The 13,083-nt window shown below is 35.9% G+C and overlaps 1 protein-coding gene across 1 annotated transcript; it reads right to left on the bottom strand.

The window, feature by feature from the left end:
- Positions 1-11,509: 11,509 nt before the first annotated feature.
- Positions 11,510-12,564, bottom strand: LOC149542084 (uncharacterized). Its single transcript, XM_089795687.1, has 3 exons — positions 12,204-12,564; positions 11,882-12,046; positions 11,510-11,762 (listed from the first exon to the last, which is right to left on the bottom strand). Exons 1-3 carry the CDS (start codon positions 12,413-12,415, stop codon positions 11,510-11,512), a joined length of 630 nt encoding a protein of 209 aa, XP_089651813.1. The 5' UTR covers positions 12,416-12,564.
- Positions 12,565-13,083: the final 519 nt, after the last annotated feature.

The raw sequence follows: 13,083 nt of genomic DNA, 5'->3' as shown, positions 1-13,083 counted from the left end.
AAAGCCTATAACCAAATTCATTAATGCCATATCCAAAAAAGACACATTTCTTTGATTTAGCTTCTAGCTTGGTTCTATTTTCAGAGTCTATATGAGCAAAAGCTTCACAACCGAAGGTCTTGAGAAAAGAATAACTCACCTTCTTACCAGTCCATGCTTCCTCTGGAATACCATAGCCCAAAGGAGTAGAGGGACCTCTATTAATCAAATATACTGCAATATTGACAGCCTCTTCCCACATGTGTAAGGGCAACCCAGCATGCAACCTCATGCTCCTTGCGCGCTCCATTATAGTCCTGTTCATGCGTTCAGCCACTCCATTTTCCTGTGGAGTCCTTGGAACAGTTTTCTGTCTATGAATACCATTAGTGGAGCAATAATCTTCAAATTCATGACTGCAATACCCACCACCGTTATCAGATCTGAGACATTTTAATTTCTTACCAATCTCATTTTCAACCAAGCATTTCCATTTCTTAAAAGTTTGAAATACATCAGATTTCTATCTAAGGAAATAAACCCATACTTTTCTAGTTGCATCATCAATAAATGTAACATAATAATGAGAGCCACCAAGGGAAGATACCTGAGCCGGTCCCCATACATCTGTATGCACAAGCTCTAATTTCTCCTTTTTGTTTTCCTTCCCTGTCTTTACAAAACTCACTCTCTTTTGTTTTCCATACACACAACTTTTACAAAAATCCATATTCACACATTTTAGACCTGGTAAAACTTTCTTTGAATGAAGTACTTTCATACCTTTCTCACTCATGTGCCCAAGTCTATTGTGCCACAGCGCTGTATCAGAATCTACAGCAGCTATTTGTTCTCCCTGCTCAATTGTAGCAATTGTTTCTGAACATTCATTTTTCTCTGAAACAATCAAAGTAGAAGGAACAATATGACCTGTACAAAGATATAAGGTGCCTACTTTCACACCTTTTGCTACTACAAGGGAACCTTTTGAAACCTTCCTATTTTTATCACTAAAAGTAACTACACAACCCTCATCACCAAGTTGCCCTGCTGAAATTAAATTCCTACTTAGTTTTGGAACATGTCTTACCTCATATAGTAGCCAATGATTCCCATTCTGCAACTTAATCTTTATTTTTCCCTTTCCAACAATTTGACAGGGTTCATTATCCCCCAAATAAACAAGCCCAAAATCCCCTTGGACATAATCAATGAAATAACCTCTATGAGGTGTAGCATGAAATGAAGCACCAGAATCTAAAACCCATGAATCATCAACACTCTCTAAAGATAGAAGCAAAGCATCCTCTTCGGATTTGTTACTTACCACATTTGCCTCCTTGTCTCCATCTGATTTATCTCCTTCATTTTTCTTTCGATTCCAGCAATCTTTCTTTTTGTGCCCTGGTTTCCCACAGTACCAGCAATCATTTGGTCCTCTCGATTGAGACCTCTTCCCCTTTGACTTTCCTCTTGATTTTCCACAATTTCTAGAGTTACTTTCTCTTTCAGTCGTTCTGCCCCTGCTTTGTGCATTTAAAGCACTTCCTGATGTAGATCCACCTGAGGATTTCCTACGAGTTTCCTCACTTAAAATAACATCGATCACATCATCATATTTTAGGGTACTAGATCTAGGAATAGAATTACTCACAGCCATTACCAAGCCATTCCAGCTTTCAAGTAAAGAACACAAAATCAAGAGAGCCCTAATTTCTTCATCAAAATTGATACCCATAGAAGATAATTGACCAGTAATAGTATTAAACTCATTTAAATGATCTGCAACAGATCCACCTTCTGCCATTTTCATATTAAATAAACGCTTCATGAGAAATACCTTGTTTGAAGCGGAGGACTTTTCATACAGTATCGCTAGGGTTTTCATCAAATCTTCTGTCGTCTTTGCTTTTGTAATATTAAATGCCACTGATGGTGCCAAGCATAACCGAATGCTTCCGAGTGCCTTTCTGTCCAAGAGATCCCATTCAACCTCTGACATAGTTCCCTGATTCTTGGCTTTGCCTTCCAACGGCTTCCATAAATCTTTCTGATATAGATAGTCTTCCATTTGCATCTTCCATAATTGGAAGTTCTGCCCATTAAACCTATCAACCCTCAGCTTACCCTCATCTTCCATCGCTCCCACTCAACTGTGAGACTCCCACTTAACCGTGAGACTTTCCTGCAGAGGATAACTGAAAGACAACCTCGCTCTGATACCACTTGTTAGGATAAACCACAGACAGAAATAAAAACTACATGCAAATATAACCAATAACAAAAAATAATAGAACACACAGAAATGAACACAAGGCACCAAGATTTAACGTGGTTCACCCAATCCCTGGGCTACGTCCACCAAACAAGTCTGATCTTATTACAATCCAGTGATTACAACCTGATTACAATCCGTAATCCCTTACAGCTCAATACTTCCGCAAGAACCAATTTCGTATCACAACATAATGAAAAATACCCAACCCTAAGCCCTTTTATACAAGTATTAAACCACTTTAGGGTTATAACATGTCGGCCATATATCGGCTACCATGTTGGCCACGGCCCAAAAAAAATTTTGCCCCAAACCCCACTATTTATGAAGTATGTACAGTACTTTCCTGATCAGTCACCACAATCTAACATTATCAACACATATGGGATTTTGAAACTATAAACATTACTTGCAAGAAGGGAAGATGCATGAACATTTTTAGGGACCAATAATGTAAGCATGCTAAATTTCCTTGACTTGTATGTAGTTATTTTCCATTAACTTTAGTGTTATCATCCCGAGAGAGAGAGAGAGAGAGAGAGAGAGAGAGAGAGAGAGAGAGAGAGAGAGAGCACTACTACATTTGGGCCTGAATTGCAATGGCAAAATATTGCAATTATAACAGATATACATTGCCCAACAACAAAAAATAGAATTGGCTCTCGTTGGACAAGTGTTACACTTTTGCCATCGCAATTTGAGATGGAAAGGGTGATAGTTGCAAGGGCGATAGACACAACTATCATAAATTGGGCCAATTCACTAGAAAATAGTTCTTTTCACCATCTCAATTATGACTGAAAGCTATCAAAGACACCATCACAATGGCAACGTGTTTGTGATAGAAATGTTATAGGACCCATGACAAGCTATCAAAAATGTTTGTCCTAATAGCAACGAGCATGTGGTAGGAATGTTGCATGACCAATGACTAGCTGTTGAAAGTGGACGTCTCAATTGCGACAATATGTTGTATTAATAAAAAAAATTGGTGGCAAATGTTGAATAGCTATGATGCTCTCATAGCACATAATAGATTCACACAGTTAGTTGTCATGCAATCATAGATTGATATTGAGCTTCACTTGGTTTCAAAAATAGTTTAATATTCTCTACTAATCAAGGCCAACCACATGAAGGTGGAAGCTCATTTGGCCCCAGCCCCCTCAACCCCCATCCCCCAACATCCAAATTCCTCGTTAACATCTAAAATATTTAAGAAAGGATCAATCTTTAAAGTACAAAAAAAGGTTCTAGACCTGCAAAAGTGACATCATTTTCCCATCTACTAGTGCATATCATTTTTCCATCACATCCAAAATAAGATCTTGCCACTCTGAATTGAGAATGCACATGTAGTTGCATTTTGTATGCATGGACAATAGAAGGAGCTAAAAAAACCCAACATGTTTACATTTATTTAATAGGTCTATGCAAATCTCTAACAAAAATGCAAACTTGTTGGGTTTTTTTTAGCTCCACCTGATATCATATGCATATGAATTGAGATTTCATATTGAACTATGGTGTCCTTCTATATTGTCTAAAACCAATAGATTCACGCAATTAACTGCCATACAATCATAGGTTAATGTTGAGCTTCACTTGGTTTTGAGAATAGTTTAATATTCTCTACTAAGCAAGGCCAACCATGTGAAGGTGGAAGCTCATTTGCGCCCCCCCCCCCCCCACCAACATCTAAATTCCCCATTGACATCTTAAATATTTAAGAAAGGATCAATCTTTAAAGTATAGAAAAAGGTTTCTAACCTGCAAAAGTGACATCATTTTCCCATCTTCTGGTGCATGTCATTTTTCCATCGTATCCAAAATAAGATTCTACCACTCTAAAGCATAGAAAATAGGTGGAGCTGATAAAACACAACAAGATTACATTTATTTAATAGGTCTATTAAGTTTTTAAAATTATAGACCATCATGAACAATGTTCGTGTTGGTCTATAACTTAAAATACCTAATTAGAGACCTCTAATAAAAATGCAAACATGTTGTGTTTTTAAGCTCTGCCTGATGTTGTATGCATATGAATTGACATTGCATATTGAACTATGGTGTCCTTCTACATTTCCTAAAACCAAAAGATTCACACAATTAGTTGTCATACAATCATAGGTTAATGTAGAGTTTCACTTGGTTTCGAGAATAGTTTAATATTTTCTACTAATTAGGGCCAACCAAGTGAAGGTGGAAGCTCATTTGCTGCCCCGCCCCCCCAACATCCAAATTCCCCGTTAAAATCTAAAATCTTCAAGAAAGGATCAATCTTTAAAGTACCTAGAATGTCCTCATCACCTCTTGTTACTATCAAGGAAATTCCATCTTCATTACTCACAAGCAATTCATCACACAAGTATTTCCAGGAATGTCCTCATCGCCTCCTACATAAAATGAATCCAATATTAGAAAATGCCCCCTAAGAAATAATAGTTCAAGTGAAATAAACACATGAAAATGAGAGAGAAAGAAGAATCTACTTACCAATAGGCATTGCCCTTACATCTGTGGCCATGCTACATGTTGAGTGATTTTTATTGTTTTTATGTTGTGCCAAGATCTCTCTATTTATATACATACAAGTGGGGAATGATTAATGTCATGTTTTCTTTTCTTTTTTGTTTATAATCCATAATCCACAATCCATAAGATCTCTATAGTGATGCCCAAATTAACTTCAATACCCAGCTAATCAACAAGTAGACTAGTTTAACTGGGTTATGGCTCAGGCTTGTGCTATTCGCATTTATCATATGGTTGCAATGTTGGAGGAAACATTTTTTTGAGAGTGGTAGTAGGTTTTGTATCATTGGCTTTGTTCAAATCCTGATTTTAATGAAGTAACAAAGTGTTTTTTTAGGGTGGAAAGGGCTATTTCACCCCGAGCTTCTTGATAATGAGAGGATAAGAAGTCAACTAAATGTAGCCCATGAAATGATACATCAAGTTATAAAGGGTATGACTATGGAACAACTTGGGGCTAGAGAGAATGTAAGCTATCTTAGGGTGATGGAGAAATGATAATTTGAGGCACTTTAGCAGCAACAACATATGCTCAACAGCAAGCCTCAGCTTCCATGGGTAGTGGGATTCACATGAATAATTCCATGGCTGCACCTTAGTTGAGTTTTAAGGAAGTGATTGTAATATATGCACAAGAACATGACATCCAAATTTTCCCTATGGTAGGACACACACATGATGGTCTTCAGGTTTATGGATTTGGAACTCTTAGTATCTATCTAGATTCTATAAATCAACAAGTGCTTGCATAATCTGGAGATAGATGGGTGATTGCATCATTGGAGCAACTAGTTGAGATGCACTATAATCAAACTAGAGGAAATCATTGATAAACCAAATATATAATGAAGAGGAAACTTGAAAACCTAAATGCTAAAATGCTAAAATGAAAGTTATCGAGGATCAAACACCTATGATAGAGTTACAACACAATGTGAATTTGATTTTAGATAATAATAAATTTTTGTAAAAAATACAACATAAATCATTCCCAATTTTATGTTCACAACTCAAATGCTCTCCCATGGCTTGAGCTAAATCCCTCATTACTACATGGTTACATTCTTGGCTTCCATTGTTGGGCCAGCATATGGAGCCTTAATATCCAACCATTCATTATAAGTTGGGGAATGTGCTTCGTGCATGGCATTCAAGTGATGCATCTGCATATGCAATTTTATCACCTTGGAAAATTGTATTTGATCCTACTAGCTAGGAACAGTTGATTGTTCATTTTATTGTACCTAATCTGATGACAGTTCTACAAGAATGTTTAATCAACTCAGCTAATTAGCAAGTAGACCAATTTAACTAGGTTATGGCTTGGGCATCTGTTATTCCCATTTATCATATGGTTTCAATGTTGGAGGCAAAAAAATTCCAAAGTGGCAGCAGATTCTGTAAAACAACAAGTGCTTGCACAATCTAGAGATAGATGGGTGATTGCATCATTGGAGTAGCTAGTTGAGATGCATCATAATCAAACTAGAGGAAATCAATGATAAAACAAACATATAATGAAGAGAAAACTTGAAAACTTGAGCATTGAAATGCTGAAATGAAAGCTTGAAATAATAAAGTTTAATCATCTGCCATTAGTGGACAGACATAATCCTCTCACTAAATACTCTTCATTCATAAAGCACTTGAAAAAAACCCTCTCATTAGTTTTAGTTCATCTCTATCCACTTGTTGGTCGGATGAAGAAGGGAGAATCTCACGGAAAAACACAAGCAATATTCCCTTGTAGGATGCAAACTGTGGGTGATGACTAGTAATAATTAAGGTTATTAGTAGAGGCAATCCACAAAAACAATACCAAAAGATCTATATTGAAGTCTATAGATAATTTCTAGTAGCAATCCAACATATATGAAAGTCAAACCCATAATGAGACCACAAAAACAAAATCTACAAGATAATTTTCTACATACACATCAAATCATAAAATGAAATCTCTATCTACTTCACCGTACCAAAAGATTTATAAGAGTGTTTCAAGGTTGGGAACCACTTCAATATCATTTGCATGATTTAGAGGTAATGTCATTATGTGAAAGGCTTTAGCAAGGGAATGAGCCTCGTGAGTTAACATATAATGTCTTAAAATAGTTAAGTGCTATCGTCATCCCAAATTGTCATCGCAATTTGACCCCAAATGTTGTAGTATAGAGAGAGAGAGAGAGAGAGAGAGAGAGAGAGAGAGAGAGAGATTTCCAACAACACCTTTTTAGTTTGATTGGACATTTCTAATAATATGGGGTAGACAATTATGTTGAATACATATATAGATGATAAATATCATAATGTGTGAAAATTCAATATTCATCTGTAGTTTGTGCATGATTTATCTTAACATAATTTTTTTTTTCCATTTCATTTTTTTTAAACTAATTCTTACTCAAGAATTGTTTGAACAAATTTATCATAAAATTGTGTTTGTTTCATTTCCAAAAGGTGTTTTTAGATCCTATTTTCCTTCTAACAATACCTCTTTTGATTGGAAATTCTCTTGTGTTATTTTTCTAAAAAGACTCAATTAATGCTCTTAATGCATCAATGCCAACCTTGCATTTGTGTGGAAGTCTACTTGTCAATTTCCAAAGAGAGTCATTATTAAGATTCTCAATTCTTTGATATCTCCCTAAAGAATTGTGCAATTTTGTTCTACTCATCTTTACTAAATTACTTATTTTTATTATTGAACAAGATCTTTTAGTTTTCTTACTCAATATAGTTGACATTACAACGCTTTGGGTAACATTGTAATCGTTAGTGCTTAATGTTGAACCAATATCTTGGTATGGGTAAATTATGTTTCTCATTATTGATTTCAGATGTTTTTAAACCAAGGATTTTTTGTGGTATTTTTTAAATTCAATTTTTTATCAATTCAAAAATCAATTGACACCTTCTAGTTTGATTTGAGCTCTCAAAATAACTCTTCAAAATTCTTGACAAGTGCAATTATAAATTCTGTTGGATATTGGTTTCAAAATATTTCCATCAATGTCAATTAAATACTTTGATATACTATTAATAATTATAGGTGTCAAGTTTTGCATTATTTATTCATTTTTAATTAGTATTTTCAATTGGTACATAAAGTGTTAAGATTGACATTTGTTCTTGGGTTGTGTTTCTCTCAATTAGTGTGATGAGTGGAACTTTCCTTTGTTTACATTTGATTGAATTGATTCTTGAGCTTATGTAGATTATGTACTTTTTCCTTGCACTTTTGTCATTTTATAAACTCTTCTCATGCAGTCCCTTTGTCTTCTCCTTTATACCTCTTGTTCTTATGATTTTCCTCACTTTTTCTTTACCACTGTTTATATCAATTATCATAAATCATCACAAAATATATGGACATAATAAAATTTGGCAATCAAAAGTATTAAATAAATAGAAAAAATTGAGCAATCAATAAGACTATACATTTTAATTATTTAAACTAACATAAAATGAAGAATCTCTTACACTGTCCAAACATTATTGCATTGAAACTTTTAACAACTTATTTTCGACAATATATTTTAACTCAAGGTAATGTGTATGCATTATGATCCCTTAATTTGTTCATGTTTTTTCCCCCAAAATGCAACATCTATGTCTTTTTAAAAAAGCATACACATTGTCAACACATATGGGATTGTGACACTCTAAACATTGCTTGCAATAAGGGAAGATGCATGAAATTTTTTAGGGACCAAGAATGCAAGCATTTTAAGTTTCCTTAACTTGTATGCATTTATTGTCCATTAACTTTAGTGTTAGCATGTTAAGAGAAGAGAGGTGGAGAGAGAGGTATAGAGGTGGAAAAGAGGGAGGGAGAAAGGGAGAGGGAGAAAGGGGGGAGAGGGAGGGAGAGAGAAAGAGGATATATATCTACACATACATACATACATATGTATGTATGTATGTATGTATACATATTATATTGTTAGAGTAATTCGATATTTTCTAATTAACTGTATTTTATTAAGCTAAACTTTAGGTATATAATAATTAACCCATTTATTAATTATTATCACACAACCTAGGTTAGAACTTTTAGGGTTTTGATATCCTTTTATAAGGATTGATCTCTCTTTGTAATTTACATACACATCCATTCACTTTTTATTAATAACAATCTATTGTCTTGCTCATCAAGAATGTCTCCTCTATGGATCTTTGGATTTGAGTCTCCATAGCTTTGCTCCTCTCTTTCTGTACAAGTAGTGATTTTTGGGAGATATGGGGTTGAGCTTTCATCAACCTCAACATGGTATTAGAGCTCTAGATCTTCATGCCCCTATTCTATTTGTGAGAGGTTTGGTGTCATTTTCAAATTTGTAATTTTTTCTTTTAGATGATTTTAGTTTTCAAAGGTATTTATATTGGATCTAGCGGGACCTTTGTTTATGATCACTTTGATCCCAAATGGACATCACCATTACACTTAGAGAATCCAAAAACCCCAATTTCCAGGAAACATTTGTCCCATTTGGACAAAGTTGCTTCTGGACAAAATTTGTTTGCACCCAAGCTATATAGCTTGAGCACACAAATTGAGGTGATGATATTTTTAATTTATTTTTATCAAAATTTCTATTACAATTTGTTTTTTTTGTTAAAAGTACTTGGAATTTGATTTTGTTTTAAATCAAAAGAAGGGGGCACATGAGGCATTACTTTTGCAAAAAAAAAAGAAAAAAGAGAGAGGACGAAACTGCAAACCTATGAGCCCATCCTCTCTTAGCAATGCTAACCCTTTTTGCAAAGGAGACAATTTTTTTATGGTACATGTCGCACCTCCACCAAGTGCACCACCCCCCACCCCCGAGGTATACCTCCTCCTTATTGGGCATATTTTTTTTTTTTGAGAGCCCCCTTTTGATTGGGGATGTGGTTCATTGTACCCCAAGTCAACATTTGTTAATGCAGGAAATTAACAATTTTGGGGAATCACGTGGTTCCCGCACCTAAATGCACCTTTTTCTTTGGACATCTCGACTCTTGCAATCACCACCAATCATGATACCTTTGTAAAAAAATTTGGGCAAAGCAATTTGACTTAGCCATCCTTTCACACTGCCCTATGGATTGTAGGGCCCCACCTGCCTGCCCAATACATGCACTTTATTGAAGGAACAAGGACCTTTGACCTCGACCCACTCCAACCTAGATAGAGTACAAAGAAAAGCCAATCCCAATTATTTGATTGGGAAGGAGTTTTCAAAAGGTGGAAAATTGGTTTTCTTTTTTCTTTTTTCTTGGAGGGCCTTTTTTGTTTTGGTGGAGGTTTTTTTTATTAGAGTGCATGGGCTTTAGAGCCTTACGGGCACTGCCCATCCATAGGCCATGTTAGTGATTTTTAGGCTCATAGCACATACAAATTTTGCAAAAGAATTTAGGCAAAGTTATTTGTGTGTCACTATCCAAATGCCAGTGTGGGTCCCATGCTTCTTTGAAGACCCTTTGAGCACCATTTTTTCAAGAGGTTTCCAAGCATGTTATTGGTTTTTCTCGACATGCTTATATTATGGACACCGAGAATATTTTTCTGACATCGGCTCCATCTTTTTTTTCCTATGTTCCCCCAAGTTTCCAGTATGGGGACAGCGGGGGATGGCGGGACGGGTTTTCGAGACGACAAATTTTTTTGGCGATTTTGGGGATGGGGGGGGACGGGGATGGCTATATATATACATAGGAAATTTTTAAAATATAGTATATACATTGAAATTTGTAAATATACATGTCATTCATATGAAACTAAGCACAAAGCATGTCATTTAAACATTATAGAACCATAACATACAACATTTGAATGCCATCTATGAAATAATATCCGATTTTAGTATTTTACTATTTAGTATTTTAATATCCAATTCTCAAAATGCATATCAATACAATATCAGAGAACACAGAACAATGAACATTAAGTTATTAACCATTGTCAATATCATAAGACTCATAATGATAAGCATGATAAATATAAATCTGAAAATCAAAATCAAAATATGCCCAAAGCTATAGGCTGCCATAAAGTAATAAGTATCATATAATCAATGTATCATAATCATGTTCATGTTCAACATAAAAAGCAAAACATAGAAAATGAAGTAGACTGCTGCTCCTATTCTGCCTCTACTAATCCATGGCATCAAAATTAGAATCCTCCTCACTGTCATCCTCCACAGGAAGCGTAGTCTCATCTAATGGAACCCCAACCAGTCCTGGTGCTATGTCATCCTCATCTATCTAGGCCACATCCTCAGGCTCAACATCCCATCGCAAAGCTAGTGTCTACCTATACTCTGGAGTCTAGCGATCGGCAAGTCGAAGAGCATGATGCACTATCACTAGCTTCTCTGCTCTTTTAGAGGTAAGTCTATTCCTCTTGATAGAGTGAATATATGAATATGTGGACCAGTTCCTCTCTACAGTTGAAGAACTAGCAACCTGTGAAAGGAGGCGACCGGCAAGTATCTTTAACTCAGGTGTATCTCTCCCGTGCCAAGTCCACCATCCAATAGGATCCCTCTATGCTAAAATAACTCTATCCAACCTTGCTTGTGGCTTACCCAAGTTTGGGCCACGAAGGTTGGTGAAGTCAAGGAACTATGCACGAAGAGTAGAGGCATCTTGAGCTGAATACATCTTATCAATTGCTTTTGTGAAGCCATCCAAAACCTTAGGATCATCACATGAGAGGCCCCTTCCACCCAACTATGCATACCATTTGAGATTTAGAGCAAATGCTACCATATGAAGCGGGGTATTCATTATGTTCCACCTCCGCGTCACAATAAGCCTAATATGCTCCTCATAAAAGCCCAATATAGGATCCTTTGCCGCAACAATTCTCTTCATCTTACCCATCATGCTGTCAATAGTCTCATAGATCTCTCCTAAACTAGGAGCATCAGTATCAGCATATCTAATGACATCAACAATGGGTGCTATGACAGAGCAAATGTATCTGCAAGATCAAAATGCCAAAAAAAAAAATCAGAATTAGAATTTTAAGAATTGTAAGATTATTAGTAGGAAAATTAGCAAGCAAAAGACTAATAGTAAATTTAAAAACCAACAACTTACTTCATTATGGACCACCAACTCTCATCAAGGATCCTTTGCCTCACCGCTTTTCCTTCAGTGGACTTAGAATGAGACCATCGTCCCCACTCTGGATTCACCACCATCAATTGAAGGGCCTCATACACCTCAATCATCCTCTCCATCAAGATGAAATATGTGCAATACCTATAGCAACAATTAAAAATTAAAAATTTAAACTTAAACATTAATGATTAAAATTTAAAACAAAAAGCATCACATGTAAGTAAACTTATAAATAATTTTTTTAAATAATTTAAAGTTAAAACAAACTAAAAGTAAACTATAATTATAATTGACATACCTTGTCTCGGCTAGTTTGAGGAACTCCTTCTTAGAGAAGGACCTGAATAGAGCAAGTGAAGTGTGGTGGTTGCAAATAAACATTTGCACTTCTCTAGCTTCTAGCACCGCTTGCTTCACCCATTCAATCTTCCCTATGTCCTTCAATGCATTGTTCAAGGAATGAACACAACAAGGGGTCCAAAATATGTGCCTATAAGCACCCTCTATCATCAAACCTGTTGATTTGCACACAGGTGCAGAATCTGTGATAACTTGTACAACATTAGAGGGCCCAATCTCCTCTATGGCATCTCGCAAAATGGTGAATTAAAAATCTGCATCCTTCTTCTTTCCTGAGCAATCTATGGCTCTCAAAAAATAAGAGCCAGCAGGGGATGTGACAATGATATTGATGAGTGGTCGATGTCTAACATCGATCCACCCATCCATCACAATAAAGCAGCTTGTCCTAACCCAAGTGCGTCTCATATCCTTAAATAATAAAGCAACCTTTGAGTACTCTTCATCTAGGATAGTGGTTCGTAGCTTATGCTCACCGAGGGGCACAAATGAGGAATTCATGCTCATAATATCTTTCACCATTTATTTATAATAAGTGGAACAACCTGCATTATATGGGATACCATTAGCAACAAAGAATCCATCAATGGATGTCTCACACTTCTCCTTTGCCTGTGCATTAAACATACTTTCCACCGAGCCCTTCTCACTACTACTTATCTTTCTCTTCCCTCTAGACCCACTAGGGTTGCCACTAGTACCAATGGCAGATGAAATATGCCTAGATGATTGTGAGGGAATGGATGGTGATGTCATTGTCAAATTTTGCCCCTCCATTTTAGCCTCTAAGTGCAATCTTTGACATTCTAATTTTTGTT

This window comes from Cupressus sempervirens, chromosome 8, assembly GCF_028749045.1.
Source record: "Cupressus sempervirens isolate cs-2001-9-10 chromosome 8, ASM2874904v1, whole genome shotgun sequence".
Taxonomy (NCBI): domain Eukaryota; kingdom Viridiplantae; phylum Streptophyta; class Pinopsida; order Cupressales; family Cupressaceae; genus Cupressus; species Cupressus sempervirens.
This window is presented reverse-complemented; position numbering and strand designations above follow the sequence as displayed.

What these genes read in the sequence shown, in the direction of transcription:
- LOC149542084 (XM_089795687.1), bottom strand. Translation starts at nt 12,415, where the DNA reads ATGATAGAGGGTGCTTATAGGCACATATTTTGGACCCCTTGTTGTGTT. An exon ending in CTCAAACTAGCCGAGACAAG is followed by an intron (nt 12,047 to 12,203) that starts GTATGTCAATTA and finishes TTGTTGCTATAG; the next exon opens with GTATTGCACATATTTCATCT. An exon ending in AGTTGGTGGTCCATAATGAA is followed by an intron (nt 11,763 to 11,881) that starts GTAAGTTGTTGG and finishes TTGATCTTGCAG; the next exon opens with ATACATTTGCTCTGTCATAG.